At 44.3% G+C, this 17,721-nt stretch overlaps 1 protein-coding gene across 3 annotated transcripts; it reads right to left on the minus strand.

The window, feature by feature from the left end:
• Positions 1 to 4,128: 4,128 nt before the first annotated feature.
• smn1 (survival of motor neuron 1, telomeric) lies at positions 4,129 to 17,681 on the minus strand. Of its 3 annotated transcripts, none has more exons than XM_060907189.1 (9): positions 17,548 to 17,681; positions 14,834 to 14,905; positions 14,627 to 14,746; positions 11,616 to 11,813; positions 11,372 to 11,533; positions 9,664 to 9,738; positions 5,622 to 5,732; positions 5,447 to 5,521; positions 4,129 to 4,235 (listed from the first exon to the last, which is right to left on the minus strand). In XM_060907189.1, the coding sequence occupies exons 1-8, from the start codon at positions 17,593 to 17,595 to the stop codon at positions 5,468 to 5,470; spliced, it is 840 nt and encodes a 279-aa protein (XP_060763172.1). In that variant the 5' UTR covers positions 17,596 to 17,681; the 3' UTR covers positions 4,129 to 4,235; positions 5,447 to 5,467. The 3 variants fall into 3 exon arrangements, with proteins under 3 accessions (XP_060763172.1, XP_060763174.1, XP_060763173.1); XM_060907191.1 differs by having other exon boundaries at positions 17,541 to 17,559; XM_060907190.1 differs by lacking the exon at positions 17,548 to 17,681 and adding an exon at positions 15,075 to 15,263.
• Positions 17,682 to 17,721: the final 40 nt, after the last annotated feature.

Consider the following 17,721-nt stretch of genomic DNA (forward strand, 5'->3'; position numbering starts at 1 on the left):
TGTAGTTGTATTAACTGCCAGGAAAAGAAAACATTCCCCTATTTGGGAATATTTTGAAATGACATCATCCAGTCCAGTAAACGAAGTATTATTTGTAAAGAAAATCAAAAATCCCCACCCCAGTGTGTGCACATGGAATTATTTCCTTACACTCCAATATTCAGATATACACTATCAACACGCTATTCATATTCTCAGTTAAAATGAAATATTACCCTATTTCAGCACTTTAATCAATAACCACATTTATAAGTTTATGATAATTCATCATGTATGTCTTATCCATGTACTGTATTAGAACATTTTGCCATTACTGATATCATCCAGGGCGGCACGGTGGTGCAGTGGTTAGCGCTGTCGCCTCACAGCAAGAAGGTCCGGGTTCGAGCCCCGTGGTTGGCGAGGGCCTTTCTGTGCGGAGTTCGCATGTTCTCCGCATGGGTTTCCTCCGGGTGCTCCGGTTTCCCCCACAGTCCAAAGACATGCAGGTTAGGTTAACTGGTGACTCTAAATTGACCGTAGGTGTGAATGTGAGTGTGAATGGTTGTCTGTGTCTATGTGTCAGCCCTGTGATGACCTGGCGACTTGTCCAGGGTGTACCCCGCCTTTCACCCGTAGTCGGCTGGGATAGGCTCCAGCTTGCCTGCGACCCTGTAGAACAGGATAAAGCGGCGAGAGATAATGAGACACTGAATTAGATACAGTGGGGCAAAAAAGTATTTAGTCAGTCACCAATTGTGCAAGTTCTCCCACTTAAAAAGATGAGAGAGGCCTGTAATTTTCATCATAGGTACACTTCAACTATGAGAGACAGAATGAGAAAAAAAAATCCAGAAAATCACATTGTCTGATTTTTAAAGAATTTATTTGCAAATTATGGTGGAAAATAAATATTTGGTCAATAACAAAAGTTCATCTCAAGACTTTGTTATATACCCTTTGTTGGCAATGACAGAGGTCAAACATTTTCTGTAAGTCTTCGCAAGGTTTTCACACACTGTTGCTGGTATTTTGGCCCATTCCTCCATGCAGATCTCCTCTAGAGCAGTGATGTTTTGGGGCTGTCGCTGGGCAACACGGACTTTCAACTCCCTCCAAAGATGGGGTTGAGATCTGGAGACTGGCTAGGCCACCCCAGGACCTTGAAATGCTTCTTACGAAGCCACTCCTTCGTTGCCCGGGCGGTGTGTTTGGGATCATTGTCATGCTGAAAGACCCAGCCACGTTTCATCTTCAATGCCCTTGCTGATGGAAGGAGGTTTTCACTCAAAATCTCACGATACATGGCCCCATTCATTCTTTCCGTTACACGGATCAGTCGTCCTGGTCCCTTTGCAGAAAAACAGCCCCAAAGCATGATGTTTCCACCCCCATGCTTCACAGTAGGTATGGTGTTCTTTGGATGCAACTCAGCATTCTTTCTCCTCCAAACACGACAAGTTGAGTTTTTACCAAAAAGTTCTATTTTGGTTTCATCTGACCATATGACATTCTCCCAATCCTCTTCTGGATCATCCAAATGCTCTCTAGCAAACTTCAGACGGGCCTGGACATGTACTGGCTTAAGCAGGGGGACACGTCTGGCACTGCAGGATTTGAGTCCCTGGCGGTGTAGTGTGTTACTGATGGTAGCCTTTGTTACTTTGGTCCCAGCTCTCTGCAGGTTATTCACTAGGTCCCCCCGTGTGGTTCTGGGATTTTTGCTCACCGTTCTTGTGATCATTTTGACCCCACGGGGTGAGATCTTGCGTGGAGCCCCAGATCGAGGGAGATTATCAGTGGTCTTGTATGTCTTCCATTTTCTAATAATTGCTCCCACAGTTGATTTCTTCCCACCAAGCTGCTTACCTATTGCAGATTCAGTCTTCCCAGCCTGGTGCAGGTCTACAATTTTGTTTCTGGTGTCCTTTGACAGCTCTTTGGTCTTGGCCATAGTGGAGTTTGGAGTGTGATTGTTTGAGGTTGTGGACAGGTGTCTTTTATACTGATAACGAGTTCAAACAGGTGCCATTAATACAGGTAACGAGTGGAGGACAGAGGAGCCTCTTATGGCCCTTTTCCACTACCCTTTTTCAGCTCACTTCAGCTCACTTCAGCCCGACACGGCTCGCGTTTCGACTACCAAAAACCAGCACGACTCAGCTCGTTTCAGCCCTGCTTAGCCCCTAAAACTCGCACCGTTTTGGAGTGGGGCTGAAGCGAGCCAAGCCGTGCCGACTGAGGTTGGGGGCGTGAGCAGACACTCCCCTGTGCACTGATTGGTGAGGAGGAGTGTCCTCACATGCCCACACACGCCCCGCGAGCGCGCTGGGATCTGTAAACACCGCAAACCCGGAAGAAGAATAATTATGAATTACGAGAATTTCTGAAGCCTTATGCGCCTCGCCTCATCTATACACTCTTGCCAGTATCTGTCCGCGTTGTCGGTGACAACAAGCCACAGCACCAAGACCAGCAACACTAACGACTCCATGTCCTCCATGTTTATTGTTTACTATTCGGGTCGTGAGACTACCGCTTAAAAGATCACTGAATCAGTGACATACAGAGCATCGTGCACGAGTTCGCGGAGCGCAAGGCTCGTCGTATGCCCTTCAAATAATGCGCGCAGTAGGCTATTGATGTTTTATTATGAGCCATGTACAGTATGTCGCCGAATGTTTTTTTGTTTGAGTTACATGTTCGTTTGAAGGACTTGATGTACAAAATAACATAGTTGCACCCCGTAGTGTTGAAATTGGTAAACACAGTGCATTCAGTGAGGTTCGCACCGCCCTCCTTTTATTTCTGACTCTTCCTGTCACCACTCTGAGCGCTCATTCGTATGCCCTTCAAATAATGTGCGCAGTATAGGCTATTGATGTTTTATTATGAGCCATGTACAGTATCCTAATGTTTTTTGTTTCTGAGTTACATGTTCGTTTGAAGGACTTGATGTACTAAATAACATAGTTGCACCCGGTAGTGTTGAAATTGGTAAACACCGCAGTTGCGGACATTTTGTAGCCTAAAATGATGTTATGATAAGCTTTAATAAAATGCCCGGTCATTTGCCCCGCCCCCGGCCCGGCTCTGACTTGTTCCGCCACTGATGTCACTGTTTGCGCTGCTTAACGACATCACGTGACGTCCACCCACTTTCGCTAACTCCACCCAATGTGTCCACCCACTTCCAGCCAGCACGGTTCAGCGCGGTTGTAGTCGAAATGCAACTCCAACAGCCCCGCTCAGCTCGACTCGGCACGGCACGGCTCAGCCGCGTTTGTAGTGGAAAAGCGGCATTAAAGTTGTTGTTACAGGTCTGTGAGAGCCAGAAATCTTGCTTGTTTGTAGGTGACCAAATACTTATTTTACCGAGGAATTTACCAATTAATTCATTAAAAATCCTACAATGTGATTTCCTGGATTCTCCCCCCCCCCCATTCTGTCTCTCATAGTTGAAGTGTACCTATGATGAAAATTACAGGCCTCTCTCATCTTTTTAAGTGGGAGAACTTGCACAATTGGTGGCTGACTAAATACTTTTGCGCCCCACTGTAGAAGGTGTGCCAAACTTGTGACTGGTACTGTATGTTGATTCAGAGAGGACCTGTCCTTTGTTAATTTCTGCGCAGTTACAATACATCTTTTTTTTCCATCATATTGAAGATGAACATTTATCTTCCTCCTTTACTGCTTAATCCCCCCCATGTAAAGCAACCTTGGGATCGTGAACAGTGCTATATAAATTAAACTTATGATTACTATTGCCTGTTAACACAGTGCTCTGATATTTTCACTGCACTCATTCCATTTGAAATGGATAGTTGTTGATAAGAACGTGATGTATACCATGAGAAATCAGATTTCTGCTGACAACTACCAACCTTTTAAACAGGTTTAGATTGTAAGAGTCATCATCGCCATCCTAAAGAAGAGTGTCGTCATCGTGCCAAGAGTGCAAGATGTCAGAGCAAAACATGACGATACGAAAATGTCACAAAGCCACAAACATTTGGCGAGCATACAGTGTTCTGCCAAGAAGAGCACAGCAAATATCTTATTTATTCCTCCTTCCTGAGAATTTAAACCATTTCAATTTCTAAATCACAAATTATCATAGTTAAAGATCAGGCTCGGACACGAAAAAAAGAAGATACAACATTTAATTCCTTTATGTACAAAGAATACAAAACACGAACTGGACCACGATCTCTGGGTTAGTACTTCTGACAGAGTCTGAACTCAGTTTTCACCTGTGGCAGAGAAAGAAGAACTAGGTAATGTGTAATAAATGAAATACAGGCAATTCCAGAATTATTGGCACCCTTCAAGAAAACGATCAAACATGGCTGTCTAAATATTGCCAACTAAGATTCCAACATTTCACTCCATCAATTAGAGAAACTAATCGAGTCTGATCTGAACTGGAAGTCAGTTTGTATGAGCCCACCTTAAGGCCAATTTATGCTGACAACCCAGTCCTCGCAGATGGCGTCGCAGATGGCATCTGCGTAGCCCCCCCACCTTCGCAGATGCTCTGCGCGCACCTCCCAAAAATTGTGACCACTGCAGAAGCCTCGCAGACAGCATCGCAGACAAGAGGGCTCTGATTGGTCCACTCCAGGTCCACTCTACATCCGCTGTACACGCACTTTCCCGGTTTGGTTTGTTTTCACTACCGCCATTTTTAAAAACACGAGCGAAGATGGAGCAGCACGAAGAGCGGTTGATCGAGGAAGTGAGGAAGTACGTACATCTATACGACTCCAGTTCTAGTCATTATAAGTAACCGGAGGATAAACACTCCACTAACCACACCCACCAACTACTCCTAGCGATTTCGCGACTTCGCGCCCCCTTGCGTTGTGGCGGTGAATAACATCGCACACGCCTATTACTCCCCGCTCAACGATAAATTACAACTGTCTGCGAAAAGCCATCTGTGAAAGCCTTGTTGCAAGAGCATGCAGAGGCCCTTAGAAGGAAGGAGCTTCGTGGAGAAGTGGTCCATGATCCTTTTACAAACATGTCCGACCTTGTTAGATGTGAGAGGCTCAGTGTGGTTATTCTCTCCATAGAAGACAACACTATATATTAAATGACGATTAATTTGACACTGCGATACTGACACTTTTCAAACCCAAGTAATTATATGAGGTCTCCAGATTTTTTTAAGCTCAAAATATAAATCACTCAGTGGCTGATTTAGGCTTACTGTTGGTAAGGGTGCCAATAATTATGAAATCCAAAAAACCAAAACAGGAAACAAATATAAAATCAGTGTAAGATCCATCAAACTGACTTTCCTTTCAGGGTTTTATTAACCATGGAAAGGAAGAATGTTTTCATATACACACCTTCACAAAAACTCTGTATACTGCATGTTCACATCCACATATTTATAACAGTTTATCTATAAAATCTTAATGTAAGGTAAAAGAAAAAAAACATATCAATGACATACCAGAATGAGCTACAAATAGTTTCATTTGTGATGGTATTTCTTTGCAGCAGCATCTTTGCGTCCTTGTTTTAAACCCTGGAAGACACCATACAATGCAATCAGAAAGAAATGAGAGAACGTTTCTGACTGAATTTGCGTGTTTTCACTCAGTGCCGTGAATGTAGTGAAGAGTTACCAGGTAGTATCCTGTGTGGTAGCCACTCATGTACCACGAGATCAGCATGCTTCCTAAAGCCTCATCATCCTGCAACATGTCGGGACTAATCGGTGGTGGTGGTGGGATCATCTGGGCCAGAGGTGAGAGTTTTTAATCAATCAGTTACGCTTTTAACCTGATTAATATTGTACGGTTAGTATTTTGTATATTTGTAGCTTTGACATGAAGACATGATCGATAGAACCAAAGAGAGAATTTCAGAAAGGTGCAAAAGACCTTGACTAATTGGTTTCAAGGTCTTCCTATACAGTTTCTCTCCTTTCGGGTCATGTCTATCTGACACCGGACGCATGGATGCAGCACACAGCCCTTTTAATAACCAACAGTCATGTGCTCTGTGAATAAGCCCAATTGTAACCAGTTACTGCCAAAAAACCATCAGTATAGAATAAAGTGAGAATGTAACGGAGTCAGTACGATAACTGGAACACAGCTCGCAGCACATCGTGACTCTGACCAGGATAAAGTGGTTATTCAAGATGAAAGAAGAACGAATAGTGTCTGTGTCTCTCTCTCTGTGCGCATCCGCCTCTCTTTCTCTCTGCGCGTCTCTCAGAATCAGAATCACTTTTATTGCCAGGTATGTGAGAACACATGAGGAATTTGACTCTGGTTTCACTTAGCTCTCTTATGGCCCTTTTCCACTACCCTTTTTCAGCTCACTTCAGCCCGACACGGCTCGCGTTTCGACTACCAAAAACCAGCACGACTCAGCTCGTTTCAGCCCTGCTTAGCCCCTAAAACTCGCACCGTTTTGGAGTGGGGCTGAAGCGAGCCAAAGCGAGCCGAGTGAGGTTGGGGGCGTGAGCAGACACTCCCCTGTGCACTGATTGGTGAGGAGGAGTGTCCTCACATGCCCACACACGCCCCGCGAGCGCGCTGGGATCTGTAAACACCGCAAACCCGGAAGAAGAATAATTACGAATTACGAGAATTTCTGAAGCCTTATGCGCCTCGCCTCATCTATACGCTCTTGCCAGTATCTGTCCGCGTTGTCGGTGACAACAAGCCACAGCACCAAGACCAGCAACACTAACGACTCCATGTCCTCCATGTTTATTGTTTACTATTCGGGTCGTGAGACTACCGCTTAAAAGCTCACTGAATCAGTGACATACAGAGCATCGTGGACGAGTTCGCGGAGCGCAAGGCTTGTCGTATGCCCTTCAAATAATGCGCGCAGTAGGCTATTGATGTTTTATTATGAGCCATGTACAGTATGTCGCCTAATGTTTTTTTGTTTCTGAGTTACATGTTCGTTTGAAGGACTTGATGTACTAAATAACATAGTTGCACCCCGGAGTGTTGAAATTGGTAAACACAGTGCATTCAGTGAGGTTTGCACCGCCCTCCTTTTATTTCTGACTCTTCCTGTCACCGTTGCAACCTCTGAGCGCTCATTCGTATGCCCTTCAAATAATGTGCGCAGTATAGGCTATTGATGTTTTATTATGAGCCATGTACAGTATCCTAATGTTTTTTGTTTCTGAGTTACATGTTCGTTTGAAGGACTTGATGTACTAAATAACATAGTTGCACCCGGTAGTGTTGAAATTGGTAAACACCGCAGTTGCGGACATTTTGTAGCCTAAAATGATGTTATGATAAGCTTTAATAAAGGGCCCGGTCATTTGCCCCGCCCCCGGCCCGGCTCTGACTTGTTCCGCCACTGTCACTGATGTCACTGTTTGCGCTGCTTAACGACATCACGTGACGTCCACCCACTTTCGCTAACTCCACCCAATGTGTCCACCCACTTCCAGCCAGCACGGTTCAGCGCGGTTGTAGTCGAAATGCAACTCCAACAGCCCCGCTCAGCTCGACTCAGCACGGCACGGCTCAGCCGCATTTGTAGTGGAAAAGCGGCATTAGTACAAACAGGTAAAAAGCGTAGACAAAAAACAAAACAAAAAGCTATGTACATGCAGAATCTTTTGGTGCAAAATGGTGCATAGTTCAAGGGTGACTTAGTAAATATAAATAAACAGTGTGCACAGAATGACGGTATGAGTGTGCAGATATTTCACAGTTGATGTTACTGATATTTGAGTCCGATTTTAGCTGTTCATCACAGAGACAGCCTGAGGGGAAAAACTGTTCTTGTCTGGTTGTTTTTGCGTACAGTGATCTGTAGCGTCTCCCTCTCCCTCTGCGCGTCTGTCTCTCTCTCTGTCTGTCTCTGTGTCTCTTTCTCTCTCTCCCTCTGCGCGTCTCTCCCTCTCTCCCTCTGTGTCTGTCTCTCTCCCTGTCTGTGTCTCTCTCTGTGTGTGTGTGCCTGTCTCTCTCTGCGCGCGCATCTCTCTCTCTCTGCACACGCGCCCCCCTGTGTCTGCGTGCACATCTCTCTGTGTCTGCGCGCGCCCCCCTCTGTCTGCGCGCCCCCCGTCTGTGTCTCTGTCTCTCTCTGCGCGCGCATCTCTCTCTCTCTGCACACGCGCCCCCCTCTGTGTCTGCGTGCACATCTCTCTCTCTCTCTCTCTCTCTCTCTGTGTCTGCGCGCGCCCCCCTCTGTCTGCGCGCCCCCCGTCTGTGTCTCTGTCTCTCTCTGCGCGCGCATCTCTCTCTCTCTGCACACGCGCCCCCCTCTGTGTCTGCGTGCACATCTCTCTCTCTCTCTCTCTGTGTCTGCGCGCGCCCCCCTCTGTCTGCGCGCCCCCCGTCTGTGTCTCTGTCTCTCTCTGCGCGCGCATCTCTCTCTCTCTGCACACGCGCCCCCCTCTCTGTGCCTGCGCGCGCCCCCCTCTCTCTCTGTGCCTGCGCGCGCCCCCCTCTCTCTCTGTGCCTGCGCGTCTGTCTCTCTCTGTCTGACCGTGTCTGTGTGCCTCTCGCTCTCTCCCTGTCTGCGCGCCTCCCTCTCTCTGTCTGCGTGCCCCTCTCTCTGTGTCTGCGCGCCCCTCTCTCTCTGTCTGACCATTTCTATGTGCCTCTCGCTCTCTCCGTGTGCCTCTCTCTCTCTCTCTCTGCGAGTGCCGCTCTCTCCCTCCCTCCGTGTCTGTCTCTCCCTCCCTCCGTGTCTGTCTCTCGGTCTCTCCTTCCCTCTCTGTCTCACTCTCTCTCTTTGTCTGTCTGTTCACCTATGCAAATCGACACGGCTGGCACACACACTCCATACTTTGCACATACATTGGTGACGCCCCACAGGGGCCCAAGACAACGTTTTCGATTTTCCAAAACATGGGATTAGTACTAATCCAACACACTAATCATTTCCCATCGGCTACACGCTCACGCTAACACACTGCACACAGCCTCGGCAGGGAATCCCCTCCCCCATTCGCCTGAGAATTTCAATCGTATGGGACCTCGCACTCAGCGCTCCTTGCAGGAGTCGTCTGCTCGGGCCAAGTCTGTGTCACTGACGAGACGCGGGCAGCAATTTGCGTCATTTTGACAGAACGCAGAGAAAACAAACAGGCTTACAGGCCGCTACATGGTATTAAGATACAGCATCCAGTTGAAAGCGGTCCTTCTTCTTGTTACCTCCTTAATTGTTTATAAGCGTGCCAATATGGCAGCAGAAAGTTGGTGATCGAGCCATCATACAAACTCACCTCCCTGCACACAAAGCTATCAGGTTAACTGTCTCTGTGAATCTACTGTTGTTTATACTCCAATGAGCAAACGGAACAGTCGTGGCTAATGTTACGTGTGACCCCCGACTCCTCGGGAACACTGCCCAATTCAAAGGAGCTGTATGACCAAACCCAAGAACCAACACTGAAGAGCACCATTCAGAGGAAATCAGGTTCACAGGCAATAATGACTAGTTCTTAAAGACTACAATCTCACTGGCATTTTCACAGAAAAATCTGGCAAATTAATTGGGGAGGGGAAAAAAAAAAATTTATGGCAAGTGTCATCAAAAACTGACAGATACAGACCTCGAGTACGTAGTGGGCTTGTTAAACAAAACCTACTCGACAGTGGAGCTCAGTAATCACTAGTTAAGTGTTATACAGCTAATTGATTCTGATACATCCTTAGAGAAAACGTGTCTCACCGGTGGACATGGAGGCATCATTGAGGACCAGCTGGGGAAAGCGAGTCCAGAACCTCCTCCTCTTCCGCTGTCAGACTGGAGCATGGAACATGGTATGGTTTGAAATAAATAGGCTTTCTTAAGGGAACAGTCCACCGTACTTCCATAATGAAATATGCTCTTATCTGAATTGAGAAGAGCTGCTCCGTACCTCTCCGAGCTTTGCGCAACCTCCCAGTCAGTCAGACGCGCTGTCACTCCTGTTAGCAATGTAGCTAGGCTCAGCATGGCCAACGGTATTTTTTGGGGCTGTAGTTAGATGCGACCAAACTCTTCCGCGTTTTTCCTGTTTACATAGGTTTATATGACCAGTGACATGAAACAAGTTCAGTTACACAAATTGAAACGTAGCGATTTTCTATGCTATGGAAAGTCCGCACTATAATGACAGGCGTACTAACACCTTCTGCGCGCTTCGGCAGCGCATTGATACGGAGCTCAGATATCAATGCGCTGCCGAAGCGCGCAGAAGGTGTTAGTACGCCTGTCATTATAGTGCGGACTTTCCATAGCATAGAAAATCGCTACGTTTCAATTTGTGTAACTGAACTTGTTTCATGTCACTGGTCATATAAACCTATGTAAACAGGAAAAACGCGGAAGAGTTTGGTCGCATCTAACTACAGCCCCAAAAAATACCGTTGGCCATGCTGAGCCTAGCTACATTGCTAACAGGAGTGACAGCGCGTCTGACTGACTGGGAGGTCGCGCAAAGCTCGGAGAGGTACGGAGCAGCTCGTCTCAATTCAGATAAGAGCATATTTCATTATGGAAGTACGGTGGACTGTTCCTTTAAGGGGTGTTCACACGGCAACTTTTACTCCGGTGTAGCACCGGGGCTGCCCCGGTAGAGCGTTCACACGGTACAAAGTTATAGCGGTGTAGCCCCTGAAAACCGGTGCAAATCTAACCCTGCTCGGGAGGCGGTTTAAGAAATTTACTCCGGAGTAAATGCTAGTTTGCGGGGCAGCACCGATATAAAATGGGCCGTCTGAACGCTACAGGGGTAGACTCGCTACGCGTGAGGAGAGTTGATTACATACGGGCATTGCATAATTTGCATCCTGGTATTTTGTGCTTCCAAAATGGCGAATATCAACAACAACAGAACTGCGTGTCTTCCAGTGTTGCCAGATTGGGCGGTTTTAAGTGCATTTTGCCGGATTTGAACATGTTTTGGGCTGGAAAACGTCAGCAGTATCTGGCAACACTGGTGTCTTCATCCACGTTGTTTTCCCGGCGCTTGGTGATGCCATGACAACCGGGAAAAGGAAGTACATTTTCACGCATGCGCACATTTCATTTCCGCATTATTACTATCGTATAGCACGGTCGCAAAAACTGCCGTGTGACCGCAAGTGGGGCTGCACCGGTGCTAACACGCTTCTCTCTAGTAAGCAGGTTTGTGATGTGTGAACGCTCCACAAAATTTACACCGGTGTAAGATATATCGCAACAAAATACATCGGTGCAGCATCGATGCAAATATGTGCCGTGTGAACACCCCTTTAGTTACGGTTATATCCATCATTCACTGTAATCAGAATTTGAACCATTCACGGCTACCAGCACTTCCTGCACTCTAGACATTCGGATACATAATCCCAAAACAACAAACGGTCTCGTTATTCAAGTGCACGTAGAACATACTTCATATTCACCTACTCACCATCCTTAAATGAGATCCAGGAGGAGGAACAGGAGGAAAGCCAGGACCCCACATCGGAGGTACCACCGGAGCTTTGCCTTTCGCTTTGTGTTTCTGTTGATTAGACTGATGTGGAGTAGAAGACCTATCACTCTCCTCTGTAGAAGATTCCACCTCTTTCCCCTGCAATTTAGTCAGCATTAAGCATACAAGGCTGTGCGTTCTAATCATTGTGCATAAGAAACGTAATGAACAGGTCGCGTACATCGGCCATATTTTGCAACTCCCCATCCAACTCTGCGGCGTCTGTGAGAAGGTCGCTCAGGTTCTGTTCCTCCTCGTTCCCGTAGTCGTTGTAATATACGACGCAGGTGCCCTTCTCATGGTCGATTGAGGAAATAGTAGCAGCGTACAAGTTTCTATCTTCAGACCAATATGCATAACAGGCATCACCGACTTTCCACTGGAAAAGACAGTTACGATACTCCTTATAGTTTTAAACTGCACTTGATCAGTTCCACATCTCGTCACATGTGCCGTCTTAATATTTATAAGAATGTGTAAAACCTGCCATGTTTCAGATAAAGCAACTGGCTGCCAATTTAAAATTTTGACTTTTGGACAAGGCGATAAAACAGATGTGAACAGGGAAATTATAACTGCTACATAATTATAGATAATGTTGGAGCATATGATTAAAAACACTTTCTATACAACTGTGTGCTTCGAACTTTGTGGCAACAGTCTGGGGTAGAACCACATAGGAATGTGATGGTCAGGTCCACATACTTTTGTCCATATAGTGCAGAATACTAAGGTAAATAAAAAGAGTTATGGATGCGACAATTTGCAGAATAGATGTGACGTCTGAACCTCATTCACAGGCTATATGTACAGTGGATATAAAAAAAAAAAAAAGTGGTTTTTTTTTTTTTACATCAGAAAAACCCATGAGACCACGATAAATCATTTCAAACCTTTTCCCACCTTTAATGTGACCTATAACCTGTACAATTCAACTGAAAAACAAACAAATCTGTTCGGGGGAAAAAAACAAAAAATAAAAAACGTACAATAAGCTGGTTGCGTAAGTGTGCACACCCTTAAACTAATACTTTGTCGAAGCACCTTTTGATTTAATTACAGCATTCAGTCTTTTTGGGTTCACACCCACCATCAATTAAAATGACTCTGATTAACCCCAAATAAAGTTCAGACATTTACTCAGTTGCTCCTCCAGCAAAAGCCAGGGTTCAGAGAGAGCTTACAAAGCATCAAAGGGATCTCATTGTTGAAAGGTATCAGTCAGGAGAAGGGTGCAAAAACATTTCCACGGCATTAGATATACCATGGAGCACAGTGAAGACCGTTATCAAGAAGTGGTGAAAATATGGGACAACAGTGACATTACCGAGAACTGGACATCCCTCCAAAATTGATGAAAAGACAAGACGGAAACTGGTCAGGGAGGCTGCCAAGAGGCCGACAGCAACACTGAAGGAGCTGCAGGAATTTCTGGCAAGTACTGGTTGTGTACTACATGTGACAACAATCTCCCATATTCTCCACAAGTTTGGACCATGAGGCAGGGTCAAAGAAAAAGATCCAGGCCTGGCTAAATTTTGCAAAAAAAAAAAAAAAATACACATCAGCTCTCCCAAAAGCATGCGGGAAAATGCGTTATGGTCCGATGAAACCAAGGTTGAACTTTTTGGCCACAATTCCAAAAGGTATGTTTGGCGCAAAAACAACACTGCGCATCACCAAAAGAACACCAAACCCACGGTGAAGCATGGTGGTGGCAGCATCATGTTTTGGGGTTGTTTTTCTTCAGCTGGAACAGGGGCTTTAGTCAAGGTGAAGGGAATTATGAACAGTTCTAGATACCAGTCAATTTTGGCCCAAAACCTTCAGGTGTCTGCTAGAAAGCTGAAGATGAAGAGGAATTTCATCTTTCAGCACGACAATGACACCAAAAAAAGTTTTGGAACGGCCCAGCCAGAGCTCAGACCTAAATCCAATTGAAAATCTGTGGGGTGACCTGAAGAGGGCTGTGCACAAGAGACGCCCTCGCAATCTGACAGATTTGGAGCGCTTTTACAAGGAAGAGTATTTAAAAAAAAAAAGAGTCTAGATGTGGCAGGCTGATAGACTCCGACCCAAAAAGACTGAATGCTGTAATTAAATCAAAAGGGGCTTCAACAAAGTATTAGTTTAAGGGTGTGTACACTTACGCAACCAGCTTATTGTACGTTTTTTATTTTTTTGTGTTTTTTTCCCCCTAACAGATTTGTTTGTTTTTCAATTGAATTGTACGGGTTATAGGTCACATTAAAGGTGGGAAAGTTTTGAAATTACTTATCGTAGTCTCTTTTTTTTTTTACATCAGAAAAACCTATCATTTTAATGGGGTGTGTAGACTTTTTATATCCACTGTATATTCACACACACACACACAGTACTGTCAAAAGTCGAAAGGCTCTTAAGCACTTTTTTTTTTAAGTACAAACTTAGTTAAAGATTCTTACCGGTATTTTAAGACTTGTACATAATCAAATCAGGACAAAATCTTAGATTACAAGCACGAAATATAACAGAAAAATTTTGTATGACAGTAAAGAAAGCAGCATATTACATAAGAGACCCCTTTCCAAAAGGGAAAAAAAAAAACACAACCCCAGCAAACACACCATAATGAAGGCTACTGGGTTTTGGTGCAAAATTAAGAAGCAAGCGTAACAGTCGAAGTGTCCAGAAGAACTGTGGCTGGTTCTGCAAGATGCTCAGTAAAACCTACAGCTCATTTCCGCATAAAACTGCACTCATTGTACCGGAGACTACTATATTTTAAGCAAAGCGTCGTCTCACACCAGATGTTGTCTTTGCTTCATTTATTACCGTTTCCTACTTATAGTACGTTTTAAAACATAGAAACAGTTTATTTAATTATTTTTGAAGGTATCTTTGGTCTACAGCATCTTTACATGTTCCCAAGACTTTTGCAAAGTACCGTGTATTTATATAAAATCACTCGATCCCTTTTTGTGACGTCTTGCTTGCTTCGTAAACCGTACTCTGTGTGGTTGCACAATTTCCTTAGAAATTCAGTGAAAGCCCAATATCCCAAGCTGATAATAAGAACCAATTTTCCCCCTATGGTAAAGGTTGGAATGTCATACTTGATCAATTTAAAAAAATAAAATTATATATATTAGACATTGAAGATAAACAAGAAGCATGTACAGACAGTACAAATGTCTGCACTGTGTGATTTACCTCTCCATCAGGGGATGTGTTGCATTTCTTTCTGCTTTTGCCCTTATTGTTGTTTTTTCGCTTATTGCCAGGTTTCTCTTTTGTACGTGGAGCCATGGGCTCTTCTCCTTTCAGGGCATTCTGGAGAAGGAAAGAGAACAAGCACTTTAGAGAACTGGTGGTGTTGATCAAGACAGCAAACTAAAGTTCTCAGATGAGCTTCAGTACCTTAAATGATGCCACGGCTTTATCATAAGCTTTAATCAAGGCCGTATCGTCCCAAATATCCGACTCGTCACTCTGTGCAGAAAAGACAGGAAATATAAATATAGTTTATAAATGGTGTCGCGCCACTGGATTTTTGTGCCAGATGCTCAGTTTACAGAGTGCGTAGAAACGGCGTTGAAAAGCGTGCAATATTTTGGACCGTTTTCGCTGGCTGATCCAGTAGCTATCAACAAATAATCACCTCAATAGCGCCTCTACAGGATGCATTTACCACTTTAACATCATCCATGACTGTGTTGGACTGAGGCTGGTTCAAGAGGACTTGAGACAGGGACTCGTTTTAAGTGACTACCGTGTAGTTCCTGTCCAGAACCGGAAATGAGTCAGTCAACACTCAACAGCGTCCATTCACTGTACATGTACTGACTGATTCGGAGTCCTGGTCTCTGTTTTCAACACTGCATTTTCAGAGGTTAGAAAGAATAAAACACACATTTTATAACTGACTATCTTGTATCAACAGCAGTTCCAGCTTTGTTGGTAACATTTCGTACAGGTTAAAAGTTGGTCCCATGTTAGAAGCAGAATATCGGCGACTAATATCAATGAGGCATCAAATTAAATTACTGTACCTATAGCTGTTTTGTGAATCCACATTAAAAGTGTCATTCTGGTCCAAAAATACACTTTAGACTTAACTGAAACATCATCATGTACAGTGGTGCTTGAAAGTTTGTGAACCCTGTAGAATTTTCTATATTTCTGCATAAATATGACCTAAAACATCATCAGATTTTCACACAAGCCCTAAAAGTAGATAAAGAGAACCCAGTTAAACAAATGAGACAGAAATATTATACCTGGTCATTTATTTATTGAGGAAAATGATCCAATATTACATATCTGTGAGTGGCAAAAGTATGTGAACCTCTAGGGTTAGCAGTTAATCTGAAGGTGAAATTAGAGTCAGGTGTTTTCAATCAATGGGATGACAATCAGGTGTGAGTGGGCACCCTGTTTAATTTAAAGAACAGGGATCTATCAAAGTCTGATCTTCACAACACATGTTTGTGGAAGTGTATCATGGCACCAACAAAGGAGACTTCTGAGGACCTCAGAAAAAGCGTTGTTGATGCTCATCAGGCTGGAAAAGGTTACAAAACCATCTCTAAAGAGTTTGGACTCCACCAATCCACAGTCAGACAGATTGTGTACAAATGGAGGAAATTCAAGACCATTGTTACCCTCCCCAGGAGTGGTCGACCAACAAAGATCACTCCAAGAGCAAGGCATGTAATAGTTGGCGAGGTCACAAAGGACCACAGGGTAACTTCTAAGCAACTGAAGGCCTCTCTCACATTGGCTAATGTTCATGAGTCCACCATCAGGAGAACACTGAACAACAATGGTGTGCATGGCAGGGTTGCAAGGAGAAAACCACTGCTCTCCAAAAAGAACATTGCTGCTCATCTGTAGTTTGCTAAAGATCATGTGGACAAGCCAGAAGGCTATTGGAAAAAAAATGTTTTGTGGATGGATGAGACCAAAATAGAACTTTTTGGTTTAAGTGAGAAGTGTTATGTTTGGAGAAAGGAAAACACTGCATTCCAACAGAAGAACCTTATCCCATCTGTGAAACATGGTGGTGGTAGTATCATGGTTTGGGCCTGTTTTGCTGCATCTGGGCCAGGATGGCTTGCCATCATTGATGGAACAATGAATTCTGAATTATACCAGCGAATTCTAAAGGAAAATGTCAGGACATCTGTCCATGAACTGAATCTCAAGAGAAGGTGGGTCATGCAGCAAGACAACGACCCTAAGCACACAAGTCGCTCTACCAAAGAATGGTTAAAGAAGAATAAAGTTAATGTTTTGGAATGGCCAAGTCAAAGTCCTGACCTTAATCCAATCGAAATGTTGTGGAAGGACCTGAAGCGAGCAGTTCATGTGAGGAAACCCACCAACATCCCAGAGTTGAAGCTGTTCTGTACGGAGGAACGGGCTAAAATTCCTCCAAGCCGGTGTGCAGGACTGATCAACAGTTACCGGAAACGTTTAGTTGCAGTTATTGCTGCACAAGGGGGTCACACCAGATACTGAAAGCAAAGGTTCACATACTATTGCCATGTAATATTGGATCATTTTCCTCAATAAATAAATGACCAAAGTATAATATTTTTGTCTCATTTGTTTAACTGGGTTCTCTTTATCTACTTTTAGGACTTGTGTGAAAATCTGATGATGTTTTAGGTCATATTTATGCAGCAATATAGAAAATTCTAAAGGGTTCACAAACTTTCAAGCACCACTGTAGATCAAGAACATTTTGAAGGCTTTCCGCCTGGAAAATGGATCATTTTGAGTTCGTGTACATGATGATTTCATGTCAGATTTGCAGTAACTTCGCTCGGTCCAATTTCACTCTGGTTTGTATTTCCTGCATACTGAGGTTTGGCAGCAGCTATGACTCAAAATCCATAATCTGAGCATCTGGAGGACTGACACAAATACTCTTGGCAGTAAAAATAAGACATAAATAAATATACAGATATAAAATCAAGCTGTATTTTAGTTCACTCGGCTGTTTTCACTCAACATAATGTCACTTAGCTAACAGTTAGCAACACTAGCCGCCAAAAATGACCATGCAAATCTAACGTACTCGAGCTAACTGTATTAAACTGGTATAACTCCATTTAATCACCGTTTACCTGACCAGTTCCGCGACAGAACACAACTTCACCTGTTCCATTTGCCATTAAAAACTTTGCATATGAACCCGACACCAAGCTAAACACACTACAGAATATTTCCCAAACGCTGCCTCAGCAGCGTGCGCCCTGACGTGCCGGATGTCAATGACGTCAATTACATGCGACGATTTG

This window comes from Neoarius graeffei, chromosome 24, assembly GCF_027579695.1.
Source record: "Neoarius graeffei isolate fNeoGra1 chromosome 24, fNeoGra1.pri, whole genome shotgun sequence".
NCBI classification, from domain to species: domain Eukaryota; kingdom Metazoa; phylum Chordata; class Actinopteri; order Siluriformes; family Ariidae; genus Neoarius; species Neoarius graeffei.